Here is an 18,477-nt window from a genome sequence, read left to right on the forward strand (position 1 = left end):
AGTCCTTATATTAGGTAATCTTTGTATATTAACCCATTACATTAACTCCACCCATCTTTTTTAATGCCTGTTTTGTAAGATAGTGGCCTCGGGACTGGGTGTGGAGAATCAAGTGGACAAGGTACTACCTGTCACATAGGTCACTTTCTAAAGGGCCAAAGACAGACAAGAGACCGTCAAATGGGATAGGAATGGAAATCAGATAAAAAGACTGAATGGCTACTTAATTGTGAAGCCAGGGAAGAGATCTATTACTGGGAAATCTGAATAGTAAGGCAAGAACCTCCAAGACAGGGAACAATTAACTCAAAGGCCCTGCACTGTGCATAAGGGTGGTGCCAGCAAGACACATACAGCACCAGCCAAGGGACCCACCAGGATGAGGGCTTTGCAGGAGTGGTTGTAAGTCTGACAGGGAAGCATGGGCTTGAGGAGTAAGAGTGGATGAGGGATCATCCTGGCTGCTGGGAAGGTGCCATCTAGAGAATGAGAGAGGAGCCAGGAAAAGCGGCCAGAAGGCAGCAGTCAGGGTATGACTACACTCACCAACTTCCACACGTTCTATGGAGGAGGCTCTCGTTATTCCCATTTCACAAACAAGAAAGCAAAGGTGTAAAGCTCTCCCAGTGTAACTTGTCAGTGGCAATGACTGGGTGTGAACCAGGTGTGAGCACCTCCAGGGCCCACATCTTCACCACTAACCACACTGTTCTGTAATTGCTCCTAAGAAACCCCACCCTGTTAACATTTGAGAGTCAGGGCAAACACAGACCAGCCCTTAGGCCAGATGCAGCCTGCATTCTCCTTAAAATAACGTTTCACTGGAACAGTGAGGCGTCATTTCTGTGTGTGTCATCTATGGCTGCTTCCATACTGTAAAGCAGGGCTGAGCAGTTGTGACGGAGACCATAATGGCCTAGAAAGCTAGAAATATTTGCTATCTGGCCCTTTACAGAAAATATTTGCCAACAGTTGTTCTAGACCATATCACATACCAAACACAAGGACTTTATTATTTTTTGTTCAGATTGTGTGTGTACTGCTCTTCTCTCCTCACCTAAATTCAAAGTACTTTAAGACAAAAACCCAGTTTCTGGTCACTCTTAAACTCCTAGATTGAAAACTGGTAACCGAATGACTTGAATTTACATTACTGAACAAAACTAAAGGGCTCATTAATGAGCACACTGGTTCTCCACACATCAAACACTTTGCTTTATATACTTCTCGTTCTTAAGTTTTTGGATGTAATTTCAAGTTTACAAAAAATAATCTGCAAGGATAGTACAGAGAACTCTGGTATAACTTTTACACAAACTCACCATTTATATTTGACCCCATGCTTTCTTTAAATAAGATTTTCCCCTAATCATGTGAAAATAAACTGCAGCTACCATATTTTTCTATACCTAAATATTTCAACATATTTCCTATAAACAAAGATATTCTCTTACATAATGTGAATTCTCAAAATTGGGAAATGTAACAATGATAGCCTTTGTGTGTGTATGCTAAGTTGCTTCAGTTGTGTCTGACTCTCTGCGACCCTATGGACTGCAGCCTGCCAGGCTCCTCTGTCCATGGGATACTCCAGGCAGTAATACTGGAGTGGGTTGATGTACCCTGCTCCAAGGGCTCTTCCAGCAAACAAACCTATGTCTCTTACGCCTACCTGCATTGGCAGGTGGATTCTTTACCACTAGTGCCACCCAGGAAATCCAATGATATACTACCATCATCTAATTCAAACTGCAAGTTCAAATGATGCCAACTGTCCCAGTAACTTCCTTTGTAGTTATTCTGTCTTTCTAGTCTGTGATTCAATCCAGGATCATGGGTGCACATATTCATTAGATTTTCTTTGCCCTTGTAGATTTGGACCAGTTTCCCAGCTTCTGCATTCCATGAAACTGGCCATTTTAAAGGATCAGTCAGTTCAGTCACTCAGTTGTGTCCGACTCTTTGCAACCCCATGGACTGCAGTATACCAGGCTTGCCTGTCCATCACCAACTCCCGGAGCTTGCTCAAACTCACGTCCATCGAGTCAGTGATGCCATCCAACCATCTCATCCTCTGTCGGCCCCTTCTCTTCCTGCCTTTAATCTTTCCCAGCATGGGAGTCTTTTCCACTGAGTTAGTTCTTCGCATTAGATGGCCAAAGTATTGGAGTTTGAGCTTCAACATCAGTCCTTCCAATGAATATTCAGGACTGATTTCTTTTAGGACTTTAAAGGATACAGGCCAGTTATTTTGTAGATTGTCTTCAGCCTGGGTTTTCTGATATTTCCTCATGACTAGATGCAGACCATGCATTTTAGTGGGGACTTCACTAAAGTCTGTCCCCTACTGATGGAGTTAACTTCGGTCCTTAGTTAAGGTGCTGCTATGAACATAGGGGTGCATGTATCCTTTTAAATTATAGTTTAATGATCTTTGTTTCTAATTTCAAATTCCAATTGTTTATTGCTGGTATGTAAGTGGCTTTTTAATATTAACCTTATATTCCACAACCTTGCTATAATCACTTATGAGTTTTCAAATTTTTCTTGATTCTTTAGGGCTTTCTACATAAACAATCACATCACTCCAAACATGTATACTTTTAATTTCCTTTACTTAGCCTACTGCATTAGCTAAGACTTTCAGTATGATGTTGAAAAGTAATGATGATGGGACATTTTTACCACGTTGTTGATCTTAGTGGGAAGTCTCACCACCAAATATTAACTAATTTTTTTCATATTCTTCATCAAATTGAGGATGTTCTCCCCTACTCCTAGATTGCCAAGAATTCTTGTCATAAATGGGTACTGGATTTTGTGAAATGCTTTCTCTGCATCTATTGACACGGCCTTTTTTTTCTTTAGGCTGTTGATAGCATAGATGACATTAACTGATTTTCCACTGTTAACCCAGCTTTGTATACCTGGAATAAATCCCACTTGGTTGTGTTGTGTAATAGTTTCTGTTTTTGGATTTGATTTAGTAATATTTTCTTGAGGAATTCTGCACCTATGTTCATGAGAGATATGAGTCTGTAGATTTCCTTTCTTGTAGTATCTTTGTTTAGTTTTTGTATTAGGTTAATGCTTGCCACACAGAATAAATTAGGAAGTAGCCCCTCTGCTTTTATCTGCACAAAGAGAATACAGGACACAGGTACAACTTCTTTCATAAATGTCTGATAGACTCAGCAGTGAACCTATCTGGGCCTGGTGCTTTGGAAGGCTATTATTGTTTCAGTGTTTTTAATAGACATAGGCCTATTTAGATGGCCTCTTTCTTCTTGGGTGAGTTTTGGCAGATTGTGTCTTTCAAGGAATGGGTCATTTTCATCTAGGTTTTTGTATTTGTATTCACAGAGTTGTTTGTAATATCCCCATAATATTCTTTTATTGTCTACGGGATTAGTAGTAATGTTAATTTTTTCATTTCTGACATTAGTAACTTGTGTGTTTTCTATTTTTTTCTTAACCTGCCTAGAGTATCAGTTTTAATGATCTTTTAAACAGGATTTAGGCTTGATTTTCTCTATTGCTTTGTTTTCAATTTCATTATTTCTCCTTTTATTTATTTTCCTCTTTTAATTTACTTTCCCTACTTTTCCTGGTTTCTTAATGCTTCTTGAACTTTCAACTATACCATTCAATGCTGTACGTCTTCCTCTAAGCAATGCTTTTGTTACATCCCACAAATTTTGATCCTCTGTATTTTCATTTTCTCTTCAATTCAAAATATTTTAAAACTTCTTAGACTTCTTCTTTGACCCAAGTGTTATTTAGCAGTGTGTGGTTTAACCTCGAAGTATGTGGGGATTTCCCAGTTACCTTTCTATTACTGATTTCCAGTTTAATTCCATTGTGGTCTGAGAGTATACTTTGATTTCTACCACTTTCAGTGTTAGGAGTTATTTTAAGGCCCAGAATACAGTATATCTTGAGGTATCCAGCATGAAAACGTGTATTCTGTTATTGCTGGATGTCAATTAAATCCAGCTGATTGATGCCCTTACTGACTTTCTGCCTGCTGGATCTGTCAATTATCAATACAGAGGTGTTAAAGTCTTTGTCCATTTATTTCTGTTTTACTGGTTCTTATCTCACATGTTTTTTCATATTTTGTTGTTGGGCATGTACACATTAAGGATTATTGTATCTTCTTAAATAACTGACCCCTTTACAATTATGCAATGCTCTTTTCTCTGATAATTTTCCTTGCTCTGAAGTCTGCTCTACGTGAAATTAATATAGTTACTCATGCTTCTGGATTAGTGTCCGCACTGTATCCTTCTACATCTGTGTCTTTCTATTTCAAGTGGATTTCTCAAATAGACAATATAAGTGGGTTCCGCTTCTTACCCACTCTGACAGTCTCCACCTTCTATCTGGTGTACTTAGATCACTTACTAACAAAGTTATTATTGACATACTTGGATTACTATTTACCATGTTTGTTACTGTTTTCTGTTTGTTGCATTTATTCTTTGTATTCCACTCTTTTCCTGCCTTTTCTAGCCTTAACTAAGTATTTTATAGGATCCCATTCTTCTTCTCTTCTGGCGTATCAATTATACTTCATGTTTAAACTGCTTTCAATCGCTTCTCGGCCTTTTGGCTAAGATCATGTGTAAACTGCTTTCAGTGATTGTCCTTGAGTTCATAATATATATTTCACAATTAATCTGAGTTCACTTTCAAATAACACTGTAACTCTAGGGTGGTATGAATACCTTACAACAGAGTATTTCTAGTTCCTCTCTCCTGTAACATTGTTTTCATTCATTCACTAATTAATATGCTATCATCACCCAAATGTTTATCTGTAAGATCAACTGTGTGTGTTAGTCACTTCAGTTGTGTCTGACTCATTGCAATCCTATGGACCACGGACCACCAGGCTCCTCTGTCCATGGATTCTCCAGGCAAGAATACTGGAGAAGATTGCCATGCCCTTCTCCAGGAGATCCTCCTGACCCAGGGATTGAACTCACATCTCTTAAGACTCCAGCACTGGCAGGAGGGTTCTTTACCATTAAGAATAAGAAAAACAAAGGATTTTATCTTCATCTATTCCTTCTCCAGCATTCTTCCTTTCTTTATGCAGACCTGAGTTTCTGACCTATCCACCTTTAGTCTATCAATGAGTTAATTCTTCATTTCTGCTACAGTGTTTCTGAATTCTAGCAATGTCTTTAGTCTTTCATAGTTTCCATTATCCATGCCCAATTCTGGGATCAGCAGTTTGCCCAATGACCTCAGTTCTTTAATGCCTCAAAGAAGGGTTGCTGGCAGGTCAAGAAACAACAGTTAGAACTGGACATGGAACAACAGACTGGTTCCAAATCGGGAAAAGAGTATTGTCACCCTGCTTATTTAACTTATATGCAGAGTACATCATGCAAAATGCCAGGCTGGATGAAACACAAGCTGGAATCAAGATTGTCGGGCGAAATATCAATAACCTCAGATATGCAGATGACAGCACCCTTATGGCAGAAAGTGAAGAACTAAAGAGCCTCTTGATGAAAGTGAAAGAGGACAGTGAAAAAGTTGGCTTAAAACTCAACATTCAGAAAACTAAGATCATGGCATCCGGTCCCATCACTTCATGGCAAAGAGATGGGGAAGCACTGGAAACAGTGAGAGGCTTTATTTTCTTGTGCTCCAAAATCACTGCAAATGGTGACTGCAGCCATGAAATTAAAAGACGCTTGCTCCTTGGAAGAAAAGCTATGACAAATCTAGACAGCATATTAAAAAGCAGAGACATTACTTTACCAACAAAGGTCCATCTATTCAAAGCTATGGCTTTCCCAGTAATCATGTATGGATGTCAGAGTTGGACTATAAAGAAAGCTGAGCACAGAAGAATTGATGCTTTTGAACTGTGGTGTTGGAGAAGACTCTTGAGAGTCCCTTGGAATGCAAAGAGATCCAACCAGTCAACCCTAAAGGAAATCAGTCCTGAATATTCGCTGGAAGGACTGATGCTGAAGTTGAAACTCCAATACTTTGGCCACCTGATGTGAAGAACAGACTCGTGGGAAAAGACCCTGATGCTGGGAAAGATTGAAGGCAGGAGAAGAAGGGGACGACGAGGATGAGATGGTTGGATGGCATCACTGACTCAATGGACATGAGTCTGAGCAAGCTCTGGGAGTTGGTGATGGACAGGCAGGCCTGGTGTGCTGCAGTCCACAGGGTCTCAAAGAGTCAGACACGACTGAGGGACTGAACTGAAGCCTTTTCTTGTGTAAGGATTGTGTATGAGGATTTCTGTGCTTCCACCACATGCCCAAGTGGAAACCAAATCTATATCCTCTATTCCATTTTTTTCACGTTATTTTCTCATTTCTTCTTTCTGTAAACTCATTCAATTTCTCTTTTCTGGCTTCTTAAGTTAAATCCTTATTTAATTTCCAGGATCTCTTCCTACCTAATATAAGTATTTTTTGGTAACTATTGTATCAATGTCAAAGTACTGTTTTGGTATATTCCATAAATTGATTAATCACTTTTTTGTTTTTTACCTGAAATACAAATCCTCTTAACACATCCCTGCTTCAACCAGGAACCTACCCCAACCCAACTACCTATACATATTTCTGAAATCCAACTCTGTGTCTTTTTTCTATTAAATGACTAGGCATAACTATCAAGCTTTATTAGTTTTAGACAAGCAGACCTTTAAAAACTGTCTTCAGCTGCATCTTCTGCCTTCTCCTCCATATTTACACAACCTTCGGCACAACCTAGCACAGCACTATGAAAGACAACTTTCTGCTGTGGTGGTGATTTTCCATATCTGCACTGCCCAGTATAGTAGTCACTTGTCTTAAAACGTGGCTAGTAAAAAAAGCACAGAAACAGAATTTCAAATCTTATTTAATTTCATTAATTTAAATATAAAATTTCTCCTGTGCATACTGACCACCATGCTGGATGATTCAGCTTTACAGAGACAGCTTGTCTTTTACTAGGAATGCTAAGTGGAGTATGCAGTCTAATTTAAGTCTTCTAAATAAGAAAATGTTATTTTTTGATTTATACCCCAAAATTGATGAAAACCTTTAAAGTTTTACTTATGGGATTAATGCTTTGATACTTACTGAATTAGAAAGGAAACTGAAAAACTTTTAAAAATACACGACTTCATAATCACAGATTCCACTGGCTGTAAGAATAACATCATCATGTCAGGCAGCCTCTGGAAAAACCCACTGTACATTCACAAAAGAATGAGACTAAAAGAGGCAAGTAATGTGTTAGCATTATCCTGGAAATGGCTTGTCCTCACAGACCTTCATGAAAGGGTCTTGAAACGCCACCACAGCTCCCTGGCCTCTGAGCTCTTCCTCCTGGAGGAAGACAGCACTCCAAGACATTCGAGGTGGAACGAGCACAAGGTAGATGTTTTCTAGGTACCTGGTAAATGCCTATTTATTCATTCACTTTCCAAATCAAATTTTAGTTCCGAAAGGAAATTATTTAAAAAGAGAGGTACACTTTACTCTATAAAGAATTCCAGTAGGAGTTCATTACCATGTAAGGCAATGGGTTTAAAAATAAAAACATATAGCCAAGAGATGTTAAGTCTGTGGCTATATGGTTGACCAGACTGACTGTTAATTAAGTCAACTGTCTAAAGGATAACAGAATTACCTATTGGCTGATAAATTTGGTCACTGAAACAACTAAAGTAACTCTACTGAGAGTGGTCAAAGAATTTTAGAAAGTAAAATATTCTGAGAGTCACAAAACCTTTTCTTTTTTTTTTTTTAATTTTTTTTTAATTAATTTTATTTTATTTTTAAACTTTACATAATTGTATTAGTTTTGCCAAATATCAAAATGAATCCACCACAGGTATACATGTGTTCCCCATCCTGAACCCTCCTCCCTCCTCCCTTTTCTCTTAAATGTCCTTTATCTTCTGTGCTGGTACAGGAGAAAATAAAATCCTGAAACATGTATACTCAAAACAGATTAAAACAAGCTTCTAAGATTTTATACCACTTAAAAAAAAACACAATATATGAGCATAAACTCTAAAAGAAAGTAACTTAGCATTGAAATGCCTAAATTAAGAAAACTAATTAGAGTATTTTAAAACCAGGAAACAGCAGATAATGACATATAGCGAAGGAGACTATCAAATGAGCCCAGGGATGCCCCAAAGGCCCTCCTTAGCTTTCCTCTAGGGTGGATGTCATCCCATATGATGGTGGAACTGAGTCAGTTAAAGAAAATGAGAACCCAGCTGAGCTTTCAAAAGCACATAGAAAGATCCTCTGGATATGTCTGCTCCTTAAAACTAAGCAGTCATTATTTATTCAAAATTGAGAGTATAAATTAAAAAAAAAATTTAAACTATATATGGAATAATATTTTTCACATCTTACATGATAATTGAAGGCGTACCTGAACTATTTTTCATGTATTCTCTACATAGTAAGTAAATAGCTGGGGCAAATTCCACCACCTTTAACCTACAAATGGGAAACTGAATTCTGGAATGGCAGACCCGGAGAGGATCATCTATACAGCTGTACAACCTAGACATCTCAGGGTCACCAAAACCCCCTCTCTCACAAAACCCTGCCTTAACTCACCACATCTCACGTCTCACTGGCACTGATTCATATCCTATACAAATACCTCAGGTATCCAGGGGCTTCCGGATCCTCCCTTCTAACTCGTACTCCACAGTGCTACCAAAGTCATCTGCAAACCCCAACCTGCTCCAATTGTGACTCTGCTTAAAATCTTTGAATGGAACCCTATCATCTTCAGGATAAAGTCCAAGTGCCAAAAGATACGGATAAGAGTGAACACTTGTCTACTGTCTGTCTATGCACATGCCTACACATATGTCTGTGTATGTGTACATGTGGGTCTCTACCTGCATGTCTCCCGTATGTGTGACTATGTACATGTATCTATGTGTGTGTGCATGATATATAAAATGCACAACAGAATCATGACAAGGGAGTAAATCTTAGCATTCCACAGCAAGTTGACAGCACATATATATGTGCTACCCTTCTAATTAATCTGAAAGGGGCCTCTGAGATGCCTGAATAACGTAAGACAAGCTCTTGGTATGTGCCAGGATAAAACTACCTGAGAAAACACAGAATGTAAACTCGGTTACAAACCCCTGCCTTCATCCCACCTCCACGCATTGTCCCAGGCATCAGGCCTGAGACAGCCAAGAAGGCAGAAGGCGCAGCAGTGAAGCTGCACTGGCCTTCTTCCTAGTTTCTCCAGTCCATTCTTCTTGCTTCTGCACATAAAGATTCCTGACGCCATAAAGTCTGTCTTATGCCATCTTCCCATCTAGAAAGGAGAGCTGGGCCAGGAAGTCAAGCACACAGCTCCTGAACTTGGTGGAAAGGGTGGCGGCTTATCCTTCAAGTCCCCAGTAAGGGAAAGACTCACAACACTGAGAGGCTCACAGGGTTGATCCACCTGCCTCCATGTGAAGTGGCTGAGCTACTTCACTTTTCGCAGCCTCAGCGTCCTCTTCTGCAGCACGAAACAGCCGTATGTATGCCACCTTTCTGTTATAAAAACCAACTGAGGTAACACCATTGCAAGTACTTGAAAATATAAAGTGATATATAAATGTTATAGTTTGGACTGTCATCATCAGCAATCCACATGTATCCTGAACTGGTGTTCCAGCAACAACACTTACTGATAATTTTCTTTAAAAAAAATTATAGTTAGGGAATCAATAGAAAACAACTGGAATCCAGATGGTGGCGGAAAAAATTAAACATTAATCACAATACAACTTTCCTGATGCTAAATTAATGGAAGAAATTTAAGCCTGTTGAACCCAGATGACTGCTATAAAGCAGAATTATGAAGACAGCATTCTTATACGCAGTGTCGTAAAACACAAAGGAAATAAACAACATACAAATTATTAAGAATTTTATTTCTTTTTTGAAAACTCTACTTGAGAAACAAATCACTGAGGTTAAAAGAGAAGGAAAAAATACTAGCAACTAAGATCGGAACAGTAAAACCAAGATTTTTGAAACCAGTGTTAAACTTTGTAACACCTAAAAAATGAGCAAAATTTGGCTTACAAAAGGTTACTACATTTTAAATTATTGTAACATTCTAAATAATGGACACTATCTTAAAAATATAAAAAGAGTTACTTTTTACTGAATTTTATTGTGTGCCCTGGAGGGTGTATCTATGTCTGAGGTAAGAGGTCATCTGCACATCACAACCAACCACAAACACACCCGAATACACTGCTGTGCATTCACACAGCTTCTGCAGACATGTGTCCACTCATGCATTTCACCACCACCCACATTACATCTGGCAATATGTAGTAATTGTAATACATTGAGCTTACCTGACCGATAGCGCTCATCTCGTGACCCTGAGGACCTTCGGCGGTGATAGCGAGAGGCAGAGGAAGGAGTAACTGGAGCCCGGCGCTCTGGAGGCAAAGCTTGATCCACCCCTGGGTTAAGGAAAACAGCAAAGTAAGGTGAGGTTGACTGGCAGTTGGAGTTAACTAACTTTGCCAAGCAAATCATCTGGCAGAATAAAGCCCTGACTCTCTGTTTTCCCACAGCCAAGCTAAGGCACATAGGGGAGTGGGCATGGAAGGCTGGGACAGCCCAGATGAGGAACAGGAAAGGAAGCACCAGTCCAGGCTCCTTCCTGTCACAAATGCCTGTTAGGTGCACATGAAGTGATACAGAATAAGCCACAGCAACAATTTTTAAAATTATAATTATCATTAAATTAAAAGTAACTGTAAATAAGTCCTGTAGAGTCTTTTTATAATCCAGGTTGCCAGGACTGAACATAATAAACTTTCATCTTTCTTCATTCAAAATTTCAAACTCTTGCAACCTTACTCCACCTGATGCTAAACAACTGAACAAACCATATTTCAATATAGCTTTGAAGAATTACCAAAACTGTTAAAATCATCAGATAAAAATGATTCAGTATCTGGCCAAAAGCTGACCTAACTCTGGCCAACGTGACAGCTATTCAGAAACAGAGTAGCCAGAGGCACAATCCAGAGAAAATTATTAGGTACTACAGGAGAGATTTAATTACCACAGTTCAGAATAAGGAAATGCTAGGCATTAAAGATTAACTGCTGCTTCTTCAGAAAAGGGCCAGTAATACTTGACAGAAACTGAATCAGAAAAAGCAGTCTTAACCCAAAACTGTCTAGTCCCTGGTTTACCATGATGGCTCCACAAGAGCCAGCTACTCATCCTTGAAGTTTAATATTCCTCTTACACTGGGGATTTCTGCACCTCATTTCTTCACAGAATGTCTGTGGACTCCACATATTACATTTGCTATGTTAGAACTGCACAAAAGTGTACTGTACACTGCAGCTCTGTGCTAGGTTCCACGAGTCCTTCATCTAGCAAGTGTGTTAACGTCACTGTCATTAATTAGCAGTTCTTGTCACTGAACCATTCAGAGCTCCAAGTTTTTCTCAAGTTATTGCTACAGAGGATCTTTGAAAAAATTACTTTGTGAAAGAATTACTTTATATTTTTTATCAAACAGATGCACATAATTTATGAAATCAAACAGTACTATTAAGTCTCATAGGAAAATAGTAATTACCTGGTGCTTACATTATTAAACCTTAGAATTCTAAGCAACATTATTCATATATTAAAAATTTTTTTAATTTATTTGTATAAATGTATTTATTTGAAAATTATGTATAATCATTGTCTTTCATGCCAATTACTGTTGAGAAGCTAAATTATTTCATCTTTAACTGGAGGATAATTGCTTTACAATGTTGTGTTGGTTTCTGTCATACATTAACATGAATCAGCCATAGGTAAACATATGTCCCATCCCTCTTGAACCTCCCTCCCATCTCTCACCCCATCCCACCAGCCCTCTAGACTGGCAGAGAGCACCGGGTTGAGCTCCCTGCATCAGCCAGCAAACTCTCACTGGCTGTCTATTTCACATTCGGTAGTGTGTATATGTATGTCAGTGCTACTCTCTCGATCTGTCCCACCTCCTCCTTCCCACTCTGTATCAAGTCTATTCTCTGTGTCTGCGTCTCTATTACTGCCCTGCAAGTAGGGTTAGGGTTAGGGTTAGGGATAATCATTGCCTTTCATGTTAATCACTGTCAAGAAGTTAAATTATTAAATGCAAATCTGATGCTATATCTTTATGTAAATCTGTTTTTTTCTTCTCTCCTCTGTCACCATTTACACCTTTTTTTACATTAGGAGCTGCCAACAAGCATTACGTTCTGCAGCAGGGGCATAACCAGATCTATTTCCAGCAGGTCTTTTACCCAGGCTATTCCATTTGCCCAAAGAAGAAAGGTGCAGTCTCTTGCCTGTGACTAAGCACAGTGTTCATCACCAGGGTGGAGCTGTTCTCCTTCTTCAGCACTGTGCTCTGATTTAGGGCCTCTGGTGCAGTATTGCCTGGTGTCCCTGACTCTGGAGGCTCTTAGTTCCCTTTCTCCAGACAGCAAACTTCTCTGCAGGAACGCAGAAGGAGTGATCACCTGTTGCCTAGAAGCCATGCCTACCCACACTGCCCAGCATCATGGTTTCATCAGTCCATTCACCTGCTGCCTTCCTTCCTGTGGCCAAGTAAGATGCCTCTAATCATCAACCTTATAGAGCCTAAAAACACGTCATTATTTCTCCACTCTCCTGTCCTAGAGATTCATACTTTATTCATTTACTGACATCAAAGGGCAGTTCTGGGAAGAGGCAGAGCTAACACACACTGTCAAGCTGCCAAGATTAAACAGTGCCACACACACACACACACACACACACACACACACACATTTAGCTTTCAATCTCAGTACTATTACCCATCAACTCCTTTCAAATATGCTTCCTGGAATTAGTTTCAACCTTGACCCTTCCAGGTCCATAGGTGGCCATATCCCTCCTCTGGGAAGTGCAGTCACAGCACTTGCAGACCAGCTATCAGTTCAGTCACTTAGTCACGTTCGACTCTTGGCGACCCCATGGACTGCAGCATACCAGGCTTCCTTGTCCGTTACCAACTCCCAGAGCTTGCTCAAACTCATATCCATTGAGTCCATGATGCCATCCAACCATCTCATCCTCTGTCGTCCCCTTCATCTCCTGCCTTTAATCTTTCACAGCATCAGGATCTTTTCCAATGAGTCAGTTCTTCACATTAGGTGTCCTAAGGATTGGAACTTCAGCTTCAGCATCAGTCCTTCCAATGAATATTCAGGACTGATTCCCTTTAGGATTGACTGGTGGATCTCCTTGCAGTTCAAGGGACTCTCAAGGGTTTTCTCCAACACCACAGTTCAAAAGCATCAATTCTTTGGTGATCAGCTTTCTTTATGGTCCAACTCTCACATCCATACACAAACTTCTGGAAAAACCATAGCTTTGATTAGATGGACCTTTGTTGGTAAAGTAATGCCTCTGCTTTTTAATATGCTGTCTAGGTTGGTCATAGCTTTTCTTCCAAGGAGCAAGCGTCTTTTAATTTCATGGCCACAAACACCATCTGCAGTGATTTTGGAGCCCAAGAAAATAAAGTCTCTCACTGTTTCCAGTGCTTCCCAATCTATTTGCCATGAAATGATGGACCAGATGCCATGATCTTCGTTTTCTGAATGATGAGCTTTAAGCCAACTTTTTCATTGTCCTCTTTCACTTTCATCAAGAGGCTCTTTAGTTCCTCTTCACTTTCTGCCATAAGGGTGCTGTCATCTGCATATCTGAGGTTATTGATATTTCTCCCAGCAATCTTGATTCCAGCTTGTGCTTTATCCAGCCAGACATTTCACATGGTGTACTCTGTATATAAGTTAAATAATCAGGGTGACAATACACAGCCCTGACATACTCCTTTCCCAGTTTGGAACCAGTCTGTTGTTCCATGTCCAGTTCTAACTGTTGCTTCTTGACCTACATACAGATTTCTCAGAAGGCAGGTAAGGTGGTCTGGTATTCCCATCTGTTGAAGAATTTTCCACAGTTTGTTGTGATCCACACAGTCAAAAGCTTTATCGTAGTCAATGAAGCAGAAGTAGATGTTTTTCTGAAATTCTCTTGCTTTTTCTATGATCCAATGGATGTTGGCAATTTGATTCCTAGTTCCTCTGCCTTTTCTAAATCAGCTCAGCTATACGACATGTAACTTAGTGCTCACCTGCTATGGACCCTACACTTCTGTGTTCAGAAAGCTAAGTTTGCATACAGCAGTATGCAAACTCTCAAAGGCAGAAAAATAAGAGTTTACAACCCAAGGTTTTAAAAGTTTTAAAAAGAAAATGAATAAATTAGACAAAATGAGGATAGCTTCAATAAGTCACCAGCCTCAGGACATTAACAGAGATTAAAATATAAGTGTGCATATTTCAAATATTGGATTTTACCTGACCTCACTGTGAATGAAATTTGAGGTAGCTTAAACATACTTCAGTCAAATAAGCAGTTCCAAATTAGAATGACCTGGTACACAGGAGGACCTGGGGCAATAACCAAGGGGCCCTGCCTGTGACCCATTGTAAGAGGAGCTGACTACATGCTGCTGGAGGGATGGGCTGCCTCCCAGCAAGAGTAACCACAAATAATCAGTAAAATACATAGTTACAGCCCAGTATTCACCACTGCTGGGGTCCCACACTCAGGCATCCCTGCAACCTAGCCCTCGGGACAGCCCAAGATGGCCAGTGTGTCTTCAATAGAAGGGAGGATGTCCCAAGGAAGGTGGAGTAACTGTCCAGAAACACGCAACGCAAAGTGGATTAAAAAAAAAAAAAATTCTTCTCAGGTAAAAAACATGACAAAGATCAAGACTGGATCTCTTCTCCCACAAACACTGATCAAGCACCACTTGCTTCAGATCCCACGTGACATGAGGGCAATGCACCTGGACAACGCCATGCTCTGAAGATGGTGCCCCAACCTGCTGGCGGCACAGTTTGTGACCCGGGGCCTCAGTTTCCCATCTTTAGGCAGCACTGACAGGCACAGCCAATGCTTTACAGCACTGGTGTAAGCGCTGTGTATTTACTAAATTACTAACATAGTTGTACGAGACAGGCTTCTGCCATTTCACTGGGAACAATCGAAGGCCCAGAACTGTGTCTGTGCCACTCTGGTAGTGTCCATCCATGTGTGATGGGCACCCCTTCCTGGTGCACTCAGAGCCAGGCAGAGGCCAGGCCCCTGAAGCAGAGGCTCCCTGCTGTTCAGTACTGCACTCCAGATGCAGTGGTCACTTGTCACACAGACCAAGTCCAGTTGGTACTCTGAATCTGGGAAGAGGTATTTTTGTGATCTCACCACAAAACTACTGTTCAACCAACAGTCTTATAAAGAGAGATGGGAACTGCCACAATTCCAGACTGTTACCCAGTAACAAACTCAGAGCAGCTAAAAGCTGCTGAGGTTGTGTGATGAAGGTGTGTGCATGGATCCTCACTTTGGACATGTTAAAGCACTCTTAACAGGCATGTTAAGAGTCCAGAAAAGGCAACAACTGTCTGGCTGTCTGCCTGCAGCTGAGTGCTGCCCATGGCTCACAAAAGGAACTCAGGAAGCACTGCTGAACCAGTAAGTAAAACATTTAAGGCTCGTGCAGAGGGCTGCAACACGTCAACTCACATACAATTCAGTGAGTTTTTGTTCCATCTAGAATCGCAATGGGACTCTAAATAAAACTCTTCATCAGTGGGGGGAGAGCAGAGATGCATGAGACGAAAAGAGGAAACAAAACGACAGCACAGGAGAGAGGAAAACCCAGCTGTCCACGCCTTGGAGTGTGCACCCTCCTGGGACTTCCATTTATGCCTGTGGCACATCCCCAGCCCATTCTCAGACACCCCCATCCTTCACGGCTCCTTTCTTCCCCACCCTGCACTTTATTTTCAAGGTTAAAAGTTCACTGCTCTGACCCGTCACAGTCAGATGCCACCTGCTGCTCCAGGCACCTCTCCACCCCCAGGGCCACCACAGCCATGAATGTCAGTCTCTCTTCAATCCAACCAGACTGTGCCTGGTTCATTCCTCTGCACCCTGTGGACCCCAGAGCCGAGGCCCAGGCTCCTTCCCTGACCGCCAGCCTCTCTCCACCTCACGCTCCTCATGAGCCACCTCCCACTCCTGCCTCCAGGTTCCTGGCACAGAGAAACAGTTGCTGTTCCCAAGTTCTTGACCTGCTTATCACCACTCACTCCTCCAGATGCTTTTTCCTCTGCAGAGCTGAAAACTTTGTCCGAGCTCAAGGGGTAGAAAGCAGAGAAATAAGCCTTTTTTAAAAATTAGAATGTCAGTTACTTTCAACATAGGTTTAAGAAAGGTTCCCTGAAACTAACTTAATAATGTAAAACAACTACACTTAATTAAAAAAGGCTCCTCAAAGAAAACCCTAATAGCATAGTTCTGGCACCTAAACAATCCAGCAATTTCAGATTACTAAACCAATGTAGTCATTTTATTAACACTATGGTAAACCAGACACTAGAAATCACAGTAATCCTAAGAGTAACCTAAGCATAGGGTCTAGAGGGGCTGGTCCATTCACTGTGACACAATGGTGCACTGCAGGCCAGAAAACCTGCAGTACAGACACCATATAGTTGCGCAGAACATTAAATGTTCTAGAAAAAGTCAGCATTTCTAAATTCAGATAGTAAGAGAAAAACACTAAAAAAACACCTTGGTTTTCAACAGTTTTAAAAGGAATCATGAAGGACATGTAAAACAAAACAAAGAGCTTGGTCCAAATTCTGGTCTTATTTCAACTGCAGACAAGTCACCGAACCTCTGAACCTCAGTTCCCTCACGTGTTGGGGCGCAGACACGGACACAGTAATAAAGAGTGACTGTTACTCCCAGGACCCTCGTCGTGACTCAAGGCTCTCCGCTCCCCACCTACAGGGTTCATGGATCTCAGCGTCCTGCGACCTCACTGGGCACGCCAAGGGCTCTCACTTAAGTGAAAATATGCCCTAGACAGTTGGTAAAATTGCCGAGGATCTTTCCATATTTGTACACTGGCAAGTTTTGAATCCTCCCATTCTCTTCTAGCACATAATTATACTTTGCTTCCCATAACAGAGTGAAGTGAAAGTCACTCAGTCATGTCTGACTCTTCGTGATCCCATGGACTATACATACAGTCCATGGAATTCTCCAGGCCAGAATACTGGAGTGGGTAGCCTTTCCCGTCTCCAGGGGATCTTCCCAACCCAGGGATCGAACCCAGGTCTCCCACATTGCAGGCGGATTCTTTACCAGCTGAGCCACCAGCGAAGCCCAAGAACTATTCAATAACTCAAGAACTCCTCAGTAACTATTGGTGTCTGGGGGAGGAACCTGATTGGTTCAAAGCCATCAAAAAGAACAAGAAAACCATCCATCCATCTATTTAGTCAGCAGCTGTGTGTGATAAAATAAGAATACACTTTAGACAACTTAGGGCACTAAGTTGTGTATCAAGATCATGACCACAGCTTACCTAGGATACAAGTCATTACCTCTAGTGATGAAAGTTCCTTTCCTGGAGCAACTCAGTCTGAAAAGAATTCATGCTAAGTCACAGGCCATCCCGATTTAACTATTCGTATTTCTCTTCTGGTATTTAACCTTGCACGCTACACCCCATCTATCACCAACAGGTGGCATGGCCCAGGAAGGCCCCCAGGATCAGCCCTGTGTCCCTACAAAGCAGGTAAGAAGGGCAGCTCACTGCTGTGCCCAGGGAGGGAAGGCTGCACTCGGGGGACAGGGCTCTCCGGCAGGATAAAAACAGACCAATGGTGCACCAGGTACCAGAGCAGTGCAGCAGGTATGAAAACAGACCAGCGGTGTACCTGACCCCGGGGCAGAGCGGGTGTGAACACGAAGCAGCAGAACCAATCAGGCCCGCAGTGCCGGGAAGCTGCATTTCCTGTAGCATATGAAACACAATGGCCTGTCCTAACCCCAGGGAGCAGGGAAGGAGTCCTTGTTGAAGTGACACTTGCACTGAGCTTTAAGAGGTGCGCAGGTGCAGGCAGGGGATACAAGCATGTGCCGACAGTGTGACATGGGATGCAGGCTGGGGAGCTGGAGGGAGGCCAGGCACCTGCGTGTGAAGCCCTTGTGATGCAGACAAGTCTGCACTCCCAGTGGGGCCATCCTTCTCTAGTGGAGCAAGGATGGACGATAAACTCACCCTAACCTAGGGAAGTTCCTCTCTGAGGACACTGTCCACGTGGACCCCAAGGCAGAATCCCTAGGACCAAGAGGGAAACACACCTGCCCTCTGGTCCCTGCAGCCAAACTCACCAAAGTTTTCACGACAATGCAGTCATAGTAGGTCCCTCTAACAGAGCACAAGCCACCTGCTGCCGGAGGAAAGGCAAGCTGGGCCTGGAGAAGACTGGATTCACATAAGTCACCCGCTGCTCGAAACACTAGTTGCCAATCATGGAGAAAGTAA

General features: G+C 41.5%; 1 protein-coding gene across 5 annotated transcripts in view; it reads right to left on the reverse strand.

Annotated features, from left to right (window-relative positions):
- DIP2C (disco interacting protein 2 homolog C) overlaps positions 1–18,477 on the reverse strand; it is a 294,331-nt gene that overhangs the window by 116,730 nt on the left and 159,124 nt on the right. For all 5 annotated transcript variants that reach the window (XM_027559454.1, XM_027559456.1, XM_027559453.1 and 2 more), the window contains one exon: positions 10,382–10,492. In XM_027559454.1, the coding sequence (XP_027415255.1) occupies positions 10,382–10,492 (111 nt within the window). The remainder of the gene's footprint in view (positions 1–10,381; positions 10,493–18,477) is intronic.

This window comes from Bos indicus x Bos taurus, chromosome 13 (genome assembly GCF_003369695.1).
Source record: "Bos indicus x Bos taurus breed Angus x Brahman F1 hybrid chromosome 13, Bos_hybrid_MaternalHap_v2.0, whole genome shotgun sequence".
Classification (NCBI taxonomy): domain Eukaryota; kingdom Metazoa; phylum Chordata; class Mammalia; order Artiodactyla; family Bovidae; genus Bos; species Bos indicus x Bos taurus.